The following is a 20,056-nucleotide window of genomic DNA, read 5'->3' as shown; positions in this document are numbered from 1 at the left end:
AGCTCTGGTACAGCCTTCGTGTAGTGCAGTGTTTAGGTTGCAATTAAGGGTTTCCTTCAAGCAATACCTTTTTAAATTAAAGTGTTTTTATTTGCCAGCAACTCAGGAGCTGAAAAACAAAAAACACCTAGCCCTCACTCGGGCCAGTAACTTACTTCTTGAAGCCCTTGGCTTGATAATCAGGTGAAAGCCAGGTAGTGTGTACCTAGCCTGTCACATGATAAACGACCGTTCAGCCAGATATCGCATCAGTGTGTACACTCTAGCGATGAACGATTATCATTCCAAAGCACATCATATCGTTTAATTTGATTTTGTAAATGGAATAAAAATTTCGTTAAACGATGGAACAATGTCGTTCCAATTCTGCAGTGTGTATGCACTCACTACCTAGATCTCCATGGAGTCTCGATCTTTTCAGCTGATGGTTATGACATTAATACACATGTATTGGCATACTGATTGGGCATTTCAGTTGTTAGTAAAATCGTTAATGATATTGTATCGGCAAAAATGTTTGTACTGTACCCAGCCTTACTCACACAGATGCAGCTCATCTACTTAACCGTCTCTGCCAGGGCTGCCATCAGAAACTGTGGGGCCCAGTACTTATTAAACAGGCAGGGCCCCCTCTCCCTATTCATGTGACCCCCTCCCTCTTTGCAATATATGCGCCCCCTATCCCTCATCATAGTACATTCCCCCCACTCCCTCACTTTAATTGCACTTTGTTTGTCTTTTGTACTTCCCCGTATGTGTGGGTGGGGTACGGAATAATGATGCTGATTATTCCGACAACACTTACCCCAACATCTTCACACCGAAGGGCTCCTTCCCGACGAGAGTTGATGACGAGTGCTGTGGCAACCGACTGGAAGCAATCGCGATGAATGAAGTGTTACACTCACCTCTCCCCGTTCCAGCGCTGCGATCGCCGCAGCCCCGGCTCTCAATTCCGGGTGTCTGCACTGTCACATGATCGCGGCAGGGCGGTAATTCCAAACTCCTACTTAAACCTCGCTCTGACACCTGGTCCAGCGTCAGAGCACTTACTCCGTTCCTGACTGTTCCTGTGTTCTAAGTGCTCTTGCTTCCTGTGTACCAGACCTGCTTGCTGACCATTCTCTGTTCTACTACCCCTGTGTACCAGAACCGGCTACACCTGACCATTCTCTGCTCTACTACCCCTGTGTACCGGACCCAGCTATACCTGACCACTTTCTGCTGATAACATTTGTACCAGAACCTGACTACGAATCAGCTGTCTGTGTATCAGACCCGGCTTACTTGACTCCAATATTGCATTTTCCTGTGTGCCAGACTCCGGTAACCCACCTGTTGACATCTCCTTCAGCCCTACCTCTAGAGGCAGACTAGTGAACTGCAACCTGAAGCCTCTGCAGCGAAGCCCATCCCGGCTTGCGGCAGTTCTTGGTGAATACCAAGGGGTTCGTTAGACTCTGCACCACCGGCCAGCCACCGCTAATCTAGAGTGGGGCAAGTATCCCATATATCTGTAACATGAAGAAGCAGCCGCGACTTGATGACGTCACTTACATCCGCGACGCTGTTAACGCTGCTGTTAAGGGGGTAATGTAAGTATGTGCCCGTGTACAATGTACAATGCTTTGTAAAGTACATTGGACATGGGCGCATACTTACATTACCCCTTCAACAGCAGCATTAACAGCGTCGCGGATGTAAGTGACGTCATCAAGTCGCGGCGGCCTCTTCATTCATCGCGACTGCTTCCAGTCGGTTGCCACATCAGTCGTCATTGAGCCTCGTCGGGAAGGAGCCCTTCGGTGTGAAGATGTCGGGGTAAGTGTTGTCGGGGTGGTCAGCATCAATATGCTGACTACCACTGGTATGAGTTGTGGCAATTTTTGCCATTTAGTTCTGATATACAGTTCTGATTTCAATAAAATGAAACAAGGTGTTAATGAGCACTACTGAGGGTGAAGGTGGAGGGGAGGGAAACCTGAACCCGCACCTGTTGCCATTCTTTTTTCTCCTACTCGCTTATCCTCAAGTGCCTCAAGACTCCTTGTCTTCAGCCTTTACGATGGGACTACTTCAAGATTACTGCATTCTTCTTTCATGTTTTCTACTTTGGAGAACAACTATTCTCTTATATATTTTAAAATTAATTTCAATTTACCCCTGTCACAATTCTGCACCCCCAAAAATTATATTGTTCACAATTTTAAAACCTCATTTTTTCCAGCTATAGTCCAAATGGAAATAAGGAATGCAAATAGGGGAATGTGAATCAATTGAAGGGGTCAATGTGCAAGCAGCCAATCAGAACTGGTTAAATAGTCTTGCTCTTATCATAACATATCTTTACGTCAGCCAGGACTCCAGTACCCACAAAATATATGCCTCTAAAAACACATCTGGGAATGGTTGTAAATTTTATTAGGCTGCATCTTCTTAGGTGTAAACACCCTTACTGTATTTAACTTCTGCTTACCAGCACCCAATCACCTCTCCAGTCATAAGGGGCTACATATATAAGATAGGCGTAAGTGTAAATACAGACGCAGTACAAAAAATGCATATATTCTAGCCAGAAAAATGGGACTTATGTCAAACGCTAAATCAGGTCATGAATTAGTTTCTTTTGGATATTACTGTAAATTCTCTTGACTATATTGAACATTAGGGCAAACAAATATTGTATTGGCTAATATAGAACCTGCCTAAATACATTCGACCCCACATTTTATGCTTCTTAACGGACCAGTAAAATTGGTGTAAAATCTGGAAAAATGTAAAATGAGAGAGCATCTGAAAACACCATAAACTTCAAATAAAATAAGGGAAGTACCTTAAGGCAATTTACAATTGACCACACTGGATAATGTGGTTAAACAGTTTTCCAGCATTTAAAATATTTCATGCACTGTGGACTTTCCCTGAAAAACCATATCTTAAAGTAGAGCTAAATGAGCAAAAATATAAAACCCTCACCCTAGGATGTGAGGATTGTGTAAAATGCAAAAAAATGTAGCATAAAATGTGAAATTGGCCAATTTAAAAAGTATTAGTATTTCTAGAGACTATGAAAAAAATAACATGTAAATTGCGGAAAGTGTAAATTCAGGATCCGACTAGGTCCATCTAACTAATAATAATAAAGTTTTCTAGGGACATGTATTTGCACACAAGCAGGGTCACCCAGCGTTGCGCGGGTCCGATTTATAATGTGTAGCAGTTTTTACATATTACCAATTTATTTGGTAAACAGACCAAAAAGGCTATTTAAAAAACAAGATTTGTTGCTTTGTCGTGTTGTCGAGAGGTTTCCTTCTAGCAATCAAACAATTGTTTAGAATCAAAAAATGTTTTCAATATTATTGCTCTCTCGCCATGTGGACTAATAGCTTACTTTTTCAATACTAAATAACTTTGCAAGACTTAGCAGATTTACTTTGAGAGCTGTGGAAGATATTCACCAAGAAACACACACACACAAACAAATATATACCGTGAAAAGCGTGCAAACAGATGGCTCCTCACACAGGTTTCAGCTGAGCCACTTAATGTTTATTCACTTGTCAGGATGGATAAACAGTCTTGGCAGTGTCTTCAGCAATTAAAAAAAACATTCACAGAAATAAATATAGTCCCGTAGCCCTAAACACTGGCTATCACAGATAGGACCCTAACTAGTCACTGGCCACTTGTTGGCACCAGTCTCCCATACACAGATTAAGCTAGCTATTTATGCCCCCTCTCCAGCACTACTTTAGCTGATTCCTTGATTGCCTAGACCCAGGTGCTCCACCTGGTCTCCCGTGCTGTGCGTGTGTGTGTGTGTGTGTTTGTGTTCGTCAGGGCTTGATTAAGGGAATGGAGGTCACTGGGCTTAGGGAGGTCTCCATTTCCCCCTTAGGCCCGCCCCCATGAGCCGTCTCCCACTGTGAGCCCCCCCCGTGAGCCGCCCGCTGCCCCCTGTCACTGTAGTCCTTCCGCAAACTACAGTGACTCATCTCACTCTCACGAGATCTCCTCAGTAAGGAGATTACTGAGTGCCGGGGAAAAAACCACAGTGACAGGCTCAGGGGCAAGGGGCGTCCCCCCGCACCAATCAATAATGCTGCTGAGCACTTTCAAAGGCCCCCTGGATGCCCAGAGCCTCTGGGCTGTAGGCCAGTTAGACCTCGGGTTAATCCGGCCCTGGTGTTCGTGCAGATTTAACCCTCTCTGCACCTATAGGCTGCGGTTTCCCAGGGAAACCGCCACTCTTTCCTCTAGTAGAAGGTGGCAAAGTATCCCAATTGTCACAATACATATTTACATATATAAAATAAGTCTTTTTTTGTGCGCATCATTGGTGCAGCAGCAGCTGGTTTTTATTTACTGTTCCTTATGTCCCTTAGTGGCAGTGGATTGCGTTATATCACGATGCTCAGTGTTGGACTGGGGCATGAAGGGCCCACAGGGGGACTGCAACGGTAGATGCCCACCAGAAGGGGTGTGGCCAGCCACCATAGAGGTTAGACCAGACACTAGTGGGGGAGTGGTCAGCACATGAAGGGCATAGCTAGTGGCATAGTGTAGTATATAAAGAATGCAGTGTACATAAAGGGTGCATAGTCTAGGCCCCACCCCTTAGATCCGGACAAAGTCTTGCCCCACTAGAATCAGAACAGTTGGTAGATTGTCCTGCTCTCTCCTACCTGTTCTTACAGCGTTCACTACCTGCTGCTGCTGATGTCTTAAGCTCAGTTGATGTCTGGACCCTGGACTGTTGGTGTCCTGTTTTGAAGAAGGGTTATGTACATTAAATATGGAAAGCCTAGCAATGAGGGCACACTCTAGCCCCCGTCCCCAACCAATCACAATGTTAAATCAATAGCTCTCACATTTAAAGGGTGCATTTGAGTGTGAAAAGCACTAGGCCACTCCCCTACAGCTAAAAACTTGCATTGTTGCATACACCATCGACAGAAGTGTAAACTGCCTGCTCAAAGAAGTGTGACATATCTCCCGGCAGGCAGAACAGAAGTCCTGAGTTTCAGGACAGCGGGACAGTGCCCTAAAGAAAGACAAAAATACACACAAAACACACATTTACAAGCAGAAGGGCACCTTGTCTCAGAATATCATACATATTGGGCCCCACCTAACATTTATTTGGCCAGTCTACATAATGCTACTTTCAGACTTTTTTTTTCCAGGTCCACTTTAAGTTCCCCATCTGCCCCTGCCCTTTTCTATGTAGGTGGGGACATTTAGAAAAGTCCAACCAGCCCCGGCGTTAAAATAATATTATCCGCATTTAATAAATAAACCTATTTCCCTACCTCCAAACAGGCCTACCAAAAAATAGCGTTTATGTTTAATATATATAACCATTTTCCACCCTGACATTAAATAATTCACATTTAATAAATAGCCCTCCTGCCCAAACTTAACCCCATATTCAATTAATAGCCCCAAACCACCCCAGCATTAAAGGTCCCGCCACCTCATCTTAAATTAATAGGCCCCACTATTAAATAAATTGGCCCACCATCACAAAAAAAATTGCACACATTAGTCACCACCTACCTCACACCCACATTATATTACCACAAGCCCCCCTGCCCTCACTCCCATTTCACTTATAACAAGCCACCCTGCACTCACCCCATTACATTGCCACAAGCCCCATTGCCCACACACTCACAAATTAATTTCTCATACACACAGACACACACACTAATACATTTATCATACACACTGACACCCCCCATCTCTTATACATACAGATACACAAGCTTCCCTTTCCTGCTTTCCATGGCAGTGTGGGTAGGGGGCGTGTCTGCTCTGATTGGCTGACAGTCACTCAGCCAATCAGAGCATAGCAGAGGGGGTGATGGGAGACAGTGAGGAGTTTCTGCCTGAGCAGGACTCTCCTCTGCTTTATCAGCAGCACAGGCTGCTACTACACTTACCTCTCCGTGACAGCCCTGGTATTCACATTATGCCCACGCCCCCTATCAAAAGGGGGTGGGGCCATTAGACAGTGGGGCCTACCGGATATTTCCCTGGAACCCCACCAGGTCAGTCCGACACTGATGATGCTGCCTGTATTACACTTTGTCACACTAGATTTCTCTGTTTTAATCCATGTGCTTTCATAGAAATGCTAAATTTACAGAAATAGGGAAGTGATTTGTTTGTGGAATGGCTTGAGATACACTAGAGTATTTACATCAGTCTTAAAGATAATTATTGCTGAGAGTTTGTGCTAACTTCTCCTTATTGCTGATCATAACCTAATTATACTTAGTTTATAAAGGTAATTAGGGTTTCTGGATAAGAGTTGTTCAAAAATATGGAGCTCTATTCCTAAAATAAACTGTATTCCATTTGAAAATTACCTATTTCTTGGCAGCAATTCAGTAGAGATGGTAGAAAATTTTGAACAGTTTGATGGCCATGTTTATTGTACAATTTTCAACAGATCCCAATTTAAATTTGTGGCTTGAAATTTGCAGCTTGCAGTCACTGTTCAGGATTTTGTAGCCATTTGAGCATGTGTTCACCAATCGCGTTTTATGTACAATGTTAGAGTTTGAGGTTTACCATTCAAGGTTTGCATTAAACTCAGTATTTCTTATTTTTTTAAAATATACAAAATGTTTGATTAGTAAAAAAGTATTTTCAGATGGTAGTTACTTGTATTGTTTTAACCATTTGTTCTTCCGTTGCAGAGGAGGCAAAGTGGGAGGGAGAGCAGTGCAGTGGGCGACTAATCATAACAGTGTTTGACCTGATTAGCTGCACGTCACTGCCTCTTTCGAAGTGACATGACTCTTGGTTCTTTTGTGTGGAGCGTCCCTTGACTTGCTTTGTGTCTGCACGTCAATGTTGAGTCCAAACGGGAAGTAGTCACGCTGACACGTATGCCTGGGTCCAGTGGTAATGCAAACTTGGTATTCCACTGTTTTGGTTTAAAGAATGGTTGTTTAGCCGACTGGTTTGCTCTTGCCGCCAACATATATATGCATATACATACGCATTAGATATTTGGTTATTAATAAAACAGAGACCTTTTTGCCATAACGTATCCATGTGGTTATTTTAGTTAAGTAAGGGTAACATGCATAACATACAAAGGCAGGGGCTGGGTGGCAGACTTTAGCCCGGGGGCAAGAACGCACCACTGGCCCATAAGTAGCAGCCCATCCTTATATAAATAGAGGCTATTTTAGTGTTGCTTAAACCAGCAATACTTTATTATTATAAATGATAAATCTTAAATGAAAATAAATAATGCAAGAAAAAAAGGAGGCTCTGGTAGGCCCATGGCACTTAAGACAGGGGGGACCCTATGATGTAACATGGTTACCAATTTAGACAAAAACACAGGCAATACTGTGTGCACATAAGCAGTATACTGTGAATGGGGACATACCTCCCAACTGTTCTTGCAGTCGGACCAAATCCTGAGTGAGATTTGGTCAGACTGTGAGACAGTCACCCATAATTCGGGACTGCCCCACCTGATTCAGGACAGTTAGCAAACTGTCCTGCTCTCTCCTACCTTTTCTTGTCGCTTTCCCCACCTGTCTCTCCTGATTTCTTTAGCTCATTTGCTGCTTGTCTGGATGCTGGAATTTTGGATGCCCTATTTGGAAAAAAAAATGGGTACATGAAATTTAGAAAACTCCAACCATCCCTACAAGTTTCTGCTGGGATTGGAAAGTAGAGATGTTGCCTATAGCAACCAATCAGATTCTAATTATCATTAATTTAGTACATTCTACAAAATGATAGCTAGAATCTGATTGTCTATTATAGGCAACATCTCCACTTTTCAAACCCGCCGGAAACTCGCTGCATGATATATTTACCCCCAGGTGTTAAATCAGTAGTACCTTCGTTTTATCAATAGGCCTCCCTCTACCCCCAACATTAAAATAATATTCACATTTGCTAAATAGGTCTATTCCACACCAACCAGCCCTGACATTAAATTAATAGCAAACACATTTAATAAATATACCTATTTCTCTCCATCAGCCCCAACATTAAATGGACAGTATTCCCATTTCATATATAAACCTATTTCCCTCCCTCCAAACAGCCCCAGTAATAAATTGAATAGCATTTATGTTTAATAAATATAACCATTTCCCACAACCATCCCCTGCATTAAATAATTAATATTCACATTTAATAAATAGCCCTCCTACCCAAACTCAGCCCCACATTCAATTAATAACCCCAAATCACTCCAGCATTAAATTAAAGGCCCCATCATCTAACCTTAAATTAATAGACCCCACTATTAAATTAAAAAATAAATAAAAATAAATACATTGTCCCACCATCATCCCACAAATAAAATTGTACCCATTAAATAATTAGCCCACACCTGCACTCCACCATTAAATTGCTTTCCTCCCACACTATATTAACACACCCCCTTCCCTCACATATAATATTACCATACTCCCCATTCTCACACACGTACATTATAATACCCTACTCCTTCCTCTCTCACACACACATTATACTATCATACACCTCACACACATTATATTAACATACTCCCCCCCTCATACACACATTATGTTAACATACCCACCTCCAATTACTTTCACATTATATTAACATACCTACACACACACATACATTAAAATTAACATACCCCCATCACACACATTATATTAACATATTTCCCCTTCCCATTACACACGCATTATATTAACATACCACCCCACAAACACGTGATGCATGTCCCATGTGACACCTGGGCTCTCACAGATAGGTCACACATAGTGGAGGGAAGGGGGACGGATCTGACGGATCTGAATGATCCACAGCCAATATGAAAGGTGGCTGGTCCCGTAGGAGGGGCCAGTCACCAAGTAATAGAGATTTGGGTCAGTCCCTGCACCGACCCAAAATAGTTTTTCTTCTGTCCAGCCCAGGGGGCATCTGACCCCTGTACCAGCCCTCCCCTGTACGAAAATGACTTGAAATGCATGAAAGGAGACATTAAAACAATGCAGTTTCTTCAAATTGAACATCTAAGGGTATTGACGTTGAACGTTGCTTTTCTAGGTTCTCCGTTCACTATCAAGGTTTTGCTGTTCTTAATTTAAAAAAAAAAAAAGTGTCAAATGTTGACCATGCTTGAGCTGATTCAGTATGTGCTAAGCGCTTGAACATAAGTATGAACTGACTTGCTCATTTGCAAACCAGTTCGATTATCATCAACTTAGATTGAACATAGTCAAACCTGTTCGACTTTCTGAAATATAGCTTGATTTTCTAAATTCTGGTGAACTTGACAATCGATAGGTGGCCAGTTTGTGTAAATCTAGGCAGTACTATCCCTGATAATCCTCTCCTCATTACATTATTTACATGTGCTCCACACAGTGACTACATAGGAAAAAACTTTCAGTGAGCATGTCTATGTGGGTGTCAATTTTACAGGCAAAATTTATTTCCTTTTTCACTTAAAGTTGAAAACATTTCCATATATGTTTCCACCCCATGCATGTATTTTTATATTAATGTGTTTCTAGCAACCTGTTAAAGTATGTAACCTCCAGACCTATCATTTATTGGTTTATGATGGTTGGGTCCTGGGGGTTCCACTGTTTCGGGTGCTGTAAATTACACTTCCCAGCACGCCTGGGGAGCGAGAACAGAAGTGATGTCAAAGCATAAAAGATGTGCAGAACATTACAGAGTAGTGTCACTGGAGAACCATCCAGGCCTTTGATTTGTGTTCAAAGAACCCACTTGGTTTGCAAAGATGGTCATTGTCCATGTTAAGCATGAATAACCCGCTATATACTGCACTGCAGGGGTAATTGCCAGTATTGCACCCTGTTTGATCCATTTTTATAATAAATGTAAAACATAAATATTCACAGTACTTTCAGTTACTTATGACTCCTAATTAATCAATTGATTGGTTATGGGTAGTCCTTGTTTGTTTTTCCATTTATAAGTCAGCCTAGTGTAAACTAGTTGCAGTGCGAATTGTAGCAATCAGGCCCATAGGAGCAGACCTGCTGTAAAGTTCACAAACGTCTGTTTGAAGATTTTATTTTTTTTAAAAGAAAGAAAAATGAACGTGTACTACCAGAGGGCCAAAAAGTGGCACATTTATGTTACACAAGTTACTGCACATAAGTATTTTGCAATCCATGGACCACAACAATTCCAGAGTTCAAATTCATTCAACTAGAAGTGGCATTTTGTAATATTCACAAATATATAAAGTACCCTTACCGTGATCGAATTTAAAGTATAATCCAGACAACATTTTTAACATAAAACAAAATTAAAGTACAGGACAACAATTCTCTTAAATTGTGTAAAAATATGTGTTACTTGTCAGATGATTATACGGTTAATAAATGTGACAGTTTGTGAAAAGGAAGATGTCCCAATATGAAGTGTTTTAAAAGCAGAGTGAAAGAGGAAGAGATAAATGTGGATATATAGTGCATTCTTCTGTGTTCACATGACACAAATGTATGATTCACTGCAGTTGGTATGACCATAGAAAACATGGGATGTACTACTTTAAAATAAAACTTGTCACTTGGTTGCAGAACCGTGGAAAGTAAAAGTGAGAAGTAGATGACCAAGATATCACTGCAAGACCAAGAGTAACTTATTTTTACAGATATACAAATATCCTAAGCAATATTTCACCTAAAGGAAGATGGGACTTATTATCTAAGCCACAGTAGAAGTTATATATACTGATAATTGCTAGGGAAAAAAATAATTAGGAAAAGGTGTGGAATGCACAATAATGAATTAATACACTATATTAATACAATATAGTAACAAACACAGCCAGTTAGAGCAGAAAACAATCTCAGTTAATATAACAATGATTAATTCATAGATGTAGTAAATGCAGTCGCAAGATATTTGAAATAGTAAATAAAATACCTGGATTCAGGGATCAATTTAAAGACTTTTTCCTAGGAGCCCAGACTGCCATACTTATATACTTGCATAGCCCCAAAAACGCAGTGAACTGGCAAGGTTGAAGGAATGTATGCCAAACATGTATCACTGCCCAACCTGTCTGCTATTGTCATAAGGTATCACTTAGGAATGCATTTGTGCATCTAGAGCCTGATTTAAGTCTGAATACAACTAGCACACAAGTTGCATTCAAAAAAGGAGCACGGAACCCATGCGTAGTTCTAACCAAATTCAGATTCATGCGATCTCAACATACGTTTTTCTATGTGAAATGGGTAGCAGTACATAGACACAGAGAACAGATTGATTGTACAGACACTTGTGTGTATACTGCAAAGGTCACATCAGAATCTGGGTGCTGCCTGCGTATAAGGCAATATTTTATTACAAATAAAAAATTGAATAAAATGTAAATGAGATGGATGACAGCATTTGGCTTGCAGGCACCCTAGAGCCCACGCAGCCTAGATAACAGTCTGCACCACTTGGTGGGTAATCTGGCCCTGGTATCCATGTCTAATTGTAGCGCAACTGCGTGAATACTCCCGTACTTTACTTGGCCTATGCTTGCCTGCAACTGCCCATCCACAATACGCCACTCCAAGTTTAAGCAGATGCAATTCAACGATAATCTCGATATTGATGAAAAGGATTATAATATTTCATATTTTATCCAGACATTCACACAAGTCCTTGCACATTATTCTCCTCCTCCACCTTATATGGCATGATACTAATCTTTGTCCAAACTGAGAGTTGTTAGACGAGTTTTAGACTAAAGACCTTTTGGGTTCATCTGAATAACCCTGGCTCACATCCTGTACAGGGGCTATGCCTATGTGGTGCCCCAAAAAATCTGAGTACCCTGGGGTGTATCTATATGTTTTTAATTTGTTAATTTAATTTGTTAATTGTTAAAAGTGTTTATAAAGATTTAAAAAAAATAATAAAAATTTTTCTTTAGGGAGAAGTGACAGTTGGGAGTGGTTGGTGGTTGCCGGGAGTAACAGGAAGGAGGAGTGTGTGTCATAGCAACAAGTCCACTGAGTTTGGTAATAACTGTGAACTCCCAGAAGGCAGTGGGAAGAGGAAAGTTCTAGACCTCTGAAGGGGAGAGATCCCTGTGTCTGCATAGACTGAGAGAGAAAAATAGGAACAGAATGAAAATCGGACAAAGTGAAATATAAGCAGATTAAAAGTGAAGTTAGTGTAAGAAGATAAGAAGTGAGCCAAAGAGAGGTGTGAGTAAAAAGGAAAGTACTGAAAACAAATAAGCAGTATAGAGATCTGTGACATCACACCAAACAGACTGAGCTATGTACTGAGAACAGTGTGAGAGGAGAGAAAATAGAGAGGTCTGTGAATACACACAAAAGAGACTGTGCAATACAAAAGATCATCAATTTATTTGGCGTGAAAAATTAATTTATGGGCCCCAACCACGTGCAGCACTTCTACTAAATTCCAGTGCACAGTTCAACCCAGGACTGAGTGTAAAATATGGTAACGTTACCAAGATAATATTGGTGCACCAACTGTTTCAGTTGAATATTAATGTTAAGTGATTTACCTGAAAATTGATTTATTGTTATTATATGTTAAATGCTATTGTGCTCTATGTTGATCAAATTAATATTTTGTCATTACCATTGAGTTGAAGGGGTCAGTGGCGCGGTTGCTTACCAAAATTATCTTTACCGCATTATTAATAAACCCAAGTTATTTGACCAATCCTTGTCCCTCTCATTGAAGTATTTATCTCCTGACCACCGGATGTCCGACCAAAAAGGAACCTGACTCGTGTCTGGAGGACAAGGTAAGGGAAGGAAATCCCATCATACTCGGCCACCACACCTACAGAGGCATTTGTAATTAACGTCTCTTAAAACAAAATCTGAATGTGGCCTTTTTGATGGTCAATTTCTTTATCAGAAGCTTTTTACACAGTCTCTCACACTTATTGGTATGGATTCAGAAAGACTCACATACAACTATTTCTCTACTCATTCCTTCCTACTTCAACACGTGGATTTAAACAGAGTACTGGCTTCAATATAAGAGTGTGAACAAATACCGTGATTACTGAACATGGAAATCATAGATAATTGTGTTTGAAGTAAATAGCTTATGTGGAAATGGTGACTTGGGAAAGATTGTTTTTTTGTTGTATACATTATATTGAAGTTGCAGTAATGTGCTTTAGATTGTTCATGCATATTACATATGATATGTTTACGTGTTATTGATACATTGTACTTGGGAATCAGGCGTTATGACAGACTTTAAGAAAAACACCAAGGGCTAGATTTACTAAGCTGCGGGTTTGAAAAAGTGGGGATGTTGCCTATAGCAACCAATCAGATTCTAGCTGTCATTTTGTAGAAGGTACTAAATAAATGAAAGCTAGAATCTGATTGGTTGCTATAGGCAACATCCCCACTTTTTCAAGCCTGCAGCTTAGTAAATCTAGCCACAAGGCACAAAAGTTTGTGGAGGTGGCCAGGAGAAGTGTCACAGTGATCTAGTAAGTAAATACATTTATAATCAAATACAATGCCTATAGTAATAGGCAATTGATGAACAATGTATTGAAAGAGTACAAATCAAGAAAAAAAATATATAGTTAATCTATACATCAAAAAACAAGAAAGAAATGTAACAAAAACAAGAATACATATGTAAAATACAAAAATAAAAAGATAAAATGCTGATAATTAATATGAAAATAATACTGGAGGCACAGTTCATATAAAGATGTCCAATGAACACCTAGTAAATATTGCACTGTAAATGGTGCAGATGTCAGATGTAAAAAATGTCTACATTATACCAAAAAAGCGTGAGCACAATCTAATAAACTGAGAAAACTATATAGGTAAGTGTTAACTTTTGCGGACTGCCATCATACTTCTTATTCAACAATTTGGGATATCAGTCCCACTGTGCTTAAATATATACAATTCATCTATTTGAGCTTTCTATCTTTATACTGGACTGTGCAAAAATTACACCTTGTAACTGGATTTACTCCGCACTATAAAAAAAAGCCAGTGAGCAAAGTTCACTCAATTAAAGAGAATTTACATCAACATTCAATTGAGCAAATTTTACTATAAAAGAAGTAGATACTAAATGCCATTTGTCAAGTAATTTATCTACTAAGGGTTTATTTTACATAGCACAGAGCAGGTACATTAGTGCATACACATTATGTCACTGGTCTCAATTGTGTAATATCTGCACTATGCCAACATGCATAGATGTCAATTTGGTTCATTGACAGATATTAATTAATTAACCTGAATAAAAAAAAAAAACAACAGGGGAAGAAAATACTATCCTTTTTCCCTATTAATTTGAAATTTAGCCATAGGCTTTTACTAATAAAAAATTCAGAAACATTGCTTTCTTTATATGTTACCAAATACGTCAAATGTGAATAGGTCGCAAACATGTATTACATATAAATTATATTATATAACTAAAGGGATTGTCCAGGTTTCATTAAGTATATTCTAAGTCTGTGATGGGCAACCGGTGGCCTTGCGGCCACATGCGGCCCTCCGAGCCTTCACCTGTTGCTCCCAGCCCCTTCTTGCTTTGTCGTCAGATTTGTTTTCTTATAGCTTGTCATAATATTATATATATATATATATATATATATATATATATATATATATATATATATATATTATATATATAGACACACACATATATATATGTATATGTAATATGTGACCCTTTTGAAGGTTAGAGGGCTGCACTTTGCGCCCCCGATTTGTATAAGATTGCCTATCACTGTTCTAAGTGGAACTAAAATTGAAATAGTACCACTGACTAATTTATTGTCAGTTACCCTGTTACTCCGTTGATAAGCTATTAAAATAATATTCTAGTTTACATTCTTGTAATCATGGGATATTTTTAGAGTCTTGATACAGCCAACCCATTGTGCATCACATAACGTCAGCGTCAGGGGCGGATCTAGGAAATTACTATACCCCGGGCGATGTAGGGGGGGGGGATTTAGGCCCCGCCCCCTTTCCGACTTCTAAGGCTGCCGGCGGCTGCACAGTATGTGCAGGTCCGTTCAGCAGTGACAGTGTGCTGTCCCACTGCTCTGATTGTGTTTAAAACACAATCAGAGCAGCCGGGCAGCACACTGTCACTGCTGAACGGACCTGCACAGTGTGTAGCTGTCGGCAGCAAGTGCCTGCTAGGGCCCCGATCGCCCCCCCCCCTGGATCCGCCACTGGGCAGCGTCAGATTTTCTTTCCAGAACTGAGAAGCATTTTCAAACTGTTCTTACATCAGGATCAGGGATGGCAATTAGAATCCTGGATTCATTCGTTATGAATGACTGATTTTGAGGTTCAGTAAAACATAATTGTTGTCCTGTAGATTGCTCTGCCATATCATAGAGCTGACTACATTTTATATTGCACATGTTTGAATGGATAATGAGTGTAACTGCTGTTACTTGAACCATACTGGAATAGTCTCATGTGGACCACCAATAATTATCAATGGGGATCTCCAATAAGGACTGTATCTTTCACTATTGACCTGAAATGAGATTGCCTTTGTCTCACCCACCGGAAAGATGCAATACAGCCATTGTAGGGCCATATCAAAATAAGAGCATTGTTAGGAGAGCTGTGGAAAGCACATGAAGCTTCATCATCTTCCTCACATGACAACACAATCATCTGTGAGAGTTCCACCCGATGTTTTAATCTGAAACTGGTGCCGGATCTGAAAAACAGAAAGCACACGATTCATTTTCACCATATCTAGCATGGATCCTGTATATAGGATTGCAAACAGTATCTTGGCGTATATATCAGACCTGGTATAATGTAGGTGTCCTTGAGTAAAAGGCCTTATTGAACCTAAACACCTACCCAGTTCTTTAATAATTATTATAAAGATGTAATATTTTCTGAGTATTTGTTCCACATAAAAATTAAATATATGTATATGGGGCTTGTATGCACAAGTGCTTTTAGCTTATCTCAGATTTGTGCTATTAGCAATATTGTAAGCTTCGTGCCACCTGATCTCAACATAATAATCATAGATCCCTATACTAAAGCTTGGAGACAGAGCATAACAATTTTATAAAAAACCCCAAAAACTAACATTGCCTAAACATGGAAAAGAATAGAACACGCCCTGCCCATTGTCTGTTATTGTTTGTGCAATATAAATACGACAAAATGTTTTTCATATATTGCAGCAAAAAAAATTAACTGTATCTTAATGATGATGACATGAAAAAATCATTTGAAATAAGTTCCCTTTTTTTTTTTCTTTACACTTCATGGTAAAATAAAAGCCATCATGTATGTTAGATGTAAAAACAGCCAGTATTTAACTTATGTGCAAAATAGTAAACTAAATAGTAAACCCATTAATAATAGTAATAACCCATAATAGTAAACCCATTACATTATGACATGGTTTTGTCATTTTTTTTATTTCCTTAATGAATCAGGCCCAATGTCTTTGAGCTTGTACCATAGAGGTCGGGGCTAGTTGTACACAAAGGACTTAATACCTTCCAAATGACTAGATGTAGAATAGGGCTAATATTTGCAAAATCGAGACAGTGGCAACAAAGACAGACTTGGGTTAGAACTTACATCTATGGGAAACATATTAAGTCAAAATTTTTTAATTATGTGTGGTTTGAAGAGAAATATGTTAGTGAGGATAAAGAAGCACACACATTTCACTTACATAAATTAAATTTTACTTAAGTATTGAGATGTGAATCGATTTGATTGATTTTAAAATTCAATTAAATTAGAGATGAGCGGGCTCGGATATCTGAAATCCGAGCCCACCCGAACGTTGCCGATCCGAGCCGGATCAGAGACAGATCCGGGTATTCCCGCCAATTGCAAAACTGAAACCGAGGCTCTGAGTCATAATCCCGCTGTCGGATCTCGCAATACTCGTATTCTATAAATTCCCCGCTAGCCGCCGCCATCTTCACTCGGGCATTGATCAGGGTAGAGGGAGGTTGTGTTAGGTGGTCCTCTGTCCTGCTATATCTCGTGCTGTGCTGTGCTGTGCTGTGCAGTTCTGTGCTGTGCTGTGCTGTGCTGTGCTGTGTTCTGCTCAGTCCAGTGGTGCTGTGTCCTGTGCTCTGTCCTTCTGAGTTCAGTGGTGCTGCTGGGTCCTGTGCTGTGTCCTGTTCAGTCCAGTGGTGCTGTGTCCTGTGCTCTGTCCTTCTAAGGGCATTGTTATTTCCCCATTATTCCCAAGTTATAAAAAAAATTAAAAAAAGTTATAAAAAAAAATTAATTATAAAAAAAAATAATTAAAAAAAAATATCCAAAAACAATCCTGCAGTATAAGTCCATTGGTACTGCAATATTACAAAATTCACTGATTCTGCAGTATAAGTCCATTGGTACTGCAATATTACAAAGTTCACTGATTCAGCAGTATAAGTCCAGTGGTACTGCTATATTACAAAGTTCACTGATTCAGCAGTATAAGTCCAGTGGTACTGCTATATTACAAAGTTCACTGATTCTGCAGTATAAGTCCAGTGGTACTGCAATATTACAAAGTTCACTGATTCTGCAGTATACGTCCATTGGTACTGCTATATTACAAAGTTCACTGATTCTGCAGTATAAGTCCATTGGTACTGCTATATTACAAAGTTCACTGATTCAGCAGTATAATTCCAGTGGTACTGCTATATTACAAAGTTCACTGATTCAGCAGTATAAGTCCAGTGGTACTGCTATATTACTGCAGGCAGCTGTGCAGTGGAATTCAGACCATTTGAAGGCGGGGGTATTGTGGCCCCGGTACCAAATTGTGTACCGGGACCACTGCACTATGCAGTCCAGAAAGCTACCTCGGTGAAACGTTTTGGACTAAAAACAATATTGTGAGGTGTGAGGTGTTCAGAATAGACTGGGAATTAGTGGAAATGATTGTTATTGAATGTTATTGAGGTTAATAATAGCGTAGGAGTGAAAATAAACCAAAAAACTTGATTTTAACACTTTTTATGTTTTTTTCAAAATAAATCCGAATCCAAAACCTTAAATCCGAACCAAAACCTTTCGTCAGGTGTTTTGCGAAACAAATCCGAACCCAAAACCTTAAGCAAATTTGAATTCAAAACACAAAACATGAGACACCAAAAGTGGCCGGTGCACATCCCTAAATTAAATTAATTTGCAAATCAGTAAGTCAGCACATCGTCTCTTTGAGCCAGACCGCATGCTGAGCGGTTCCTAAAAGTCTATTCAGGTGTCAAAACTCCATCCTAGGCCAGGATATATTTCACCACAGGGGCCTTTGAAGCTACCAAAGGTGACACTGCTATCTTCTAACACTGGGATGTGCAGAGCCCCCAAACACAGACACACAGATTCTGTTTTACACACACTCTTTATTCATTCTTACAGCAAGAAAGGGAAATGGGTCTGTGTTTATAACTTCATGGTAATGAATGTACTGTCACCAATGCTGCCTCCCAGGGAAAGATAAAATCAACAATCCAAAAACATTAATATTGATGAGAATCAGGCAGATGTTTTGTTGTTTAAAGAATATGAACCACCAAATTCTGCACCTTAAGGACCCCTTAAAATACTTGTAGAATAAGCGTCTTCATGGAATTATTCAAAATTTGCCACAGAAAGTCTTTCTTGTCCATGTTGTATGTGTATTCAGTGTTGCTGGTAGAATAGTTGCATCATATCAGTTATTGACCAAAAATGTGGTAATGTTCACATTCATAAAAATTAATGAAGAACTTGTGAGGATTCCACCTCCAACATCCACTTGACCTTTGCCTCCACCCCCACAGCTCATCTTACAATCCGCTGTCAACAGCAAGTAGCAGCTAGGGAGGTAGGTGGTTGTAGCTAGGTAGCCTGTAAATTGTTTATTTTCTTTATTTTTAATTGAGAGATGCAAACAGAAGCTAACAAACTTAGAACAAAGATAGAAAGAATGCACTAGTATGATTGTTTATTAATTTCAGAAGGCTGTCTACTATAAGGTTCTCTATTTTCTGTCTATCAAATCCGTTGTTTTTTTTGTCATCATCAACTCTTTCCTCTCCTAGACTACCCAAATTCAGTCCACTTTTGTATCATCTCCAGGATCAGGCCCTTTATCATCCTGGAAGCAACCAAAACTCCAATCCAAGCAACTGTAACCTCCACCTATCTGGCTTACCTCTCCCCACTAGAGTCTGTCCTCAATGCCGCTGCCGTACATATTTTCCTACCCCAATTCTCTACTTCTGCTGTCCATCACTGCTAATTGCTATACTGGCACCATGTCCTCTACAGAATCCAGTTCAAATGCCTTACACTCGCCTACAAAGCCCTCAGCCAATTCTCTCCACCCCCTTCCCCTTCATCTCCAAACTCATTTTGACCCACATTCACTCCCACCCTCTCGACTTTGCCAAGGACTGCTGCCTCACCTCCACACAGATAAGCTCTGTCCTCTCCTTCCTCCAAGACTTCACCTGAACCCCACCTTTGGTATGCACTTCCACATGTTAAGACTATCCTCTAGTCTCCAAGACTTCAAACATGCACTAAAAACTCCTATTTTCATCAAAACCTACCTGTCCCCTTCCTAACTCGTCCTCCTTGTTTACCGCTCACTTATCTCCACACCTACTCCCCTTCTCAGTGTCACCTTATATTTCTGTCTGCCCCTTCTCTCTAGAACATAAGCTTTCATTAGCAGGGACCTCTTTCCTCATGTCTATCGACCCACACTATCCTATGTACCTCATGCACATTCTGCCTGGTCTTTAAACCCCCATCTCCAGTATCCTGTTTCAAGTCCATGATCCTGTGCAAAGACTTGCTTCACACTCGTACACTACCTGTTTTGTCCTCATCTCTCCTCTGTTTTCCTCTATGTACTATACATCTTACCCCTTCATGCTCACTGCATAGTCTGTAGTTGTTCTGCCTTACCATGTACAATGCTGTTTGTTTAGTGTATGATTTTTTTGTATTGTATTTATATAATTTTGGGGTTTGTTCAATCCACAAACATAAAGTTATGTACAACACTGTGGACCCTT

The 20,056-nt window shown here is 40.0% G+C and overlaps 1 protein-coding gene across 1 annotated transcript in view; it reads right to left on the bottom strand.

The window, feature by feature from the left end:
- TAGAP (T cell activation RhoGTPase activating protein) overlaps nucleotides 1-20,056 on the bottom strand; it is a 134,703-nt gene that overhangs the window by 11,763 nt on the left and 102,884 nt on the right. Inside the window, exon 4 of the mRNA XM_075203098.1 lies at nucleotides 15,565-15,723. Within this exon, the coding sequence (XP_075059199.1) occupies nucleotides 15,565-15,723 (159 nt within the window). The remainder of the gene's footprint in view (nucleotides 1-15,564; nucleotides 15,724-20,056) is intronic.

This window comes from Mixophyes fleayi, chromosome 3, assembly GCF_038048845.1.
Source record: "Mixophyes fleayi isolate aMixFle1 chromosome 3, aMixFle1.hap1, whole genome shotgun sequence".
Taxonomy (NCBI): domain Eukaryota; kingdom Metazoa; phylum Chordata; class Amphibia; order Anura; family Limnodynastidae; genus Mixophyes; species Mixophyes fleayi.
Note: the sequence above shows the minus strand (reverse complement) of the source record. Positions and strands in the feature narration are given on the sequence as shown.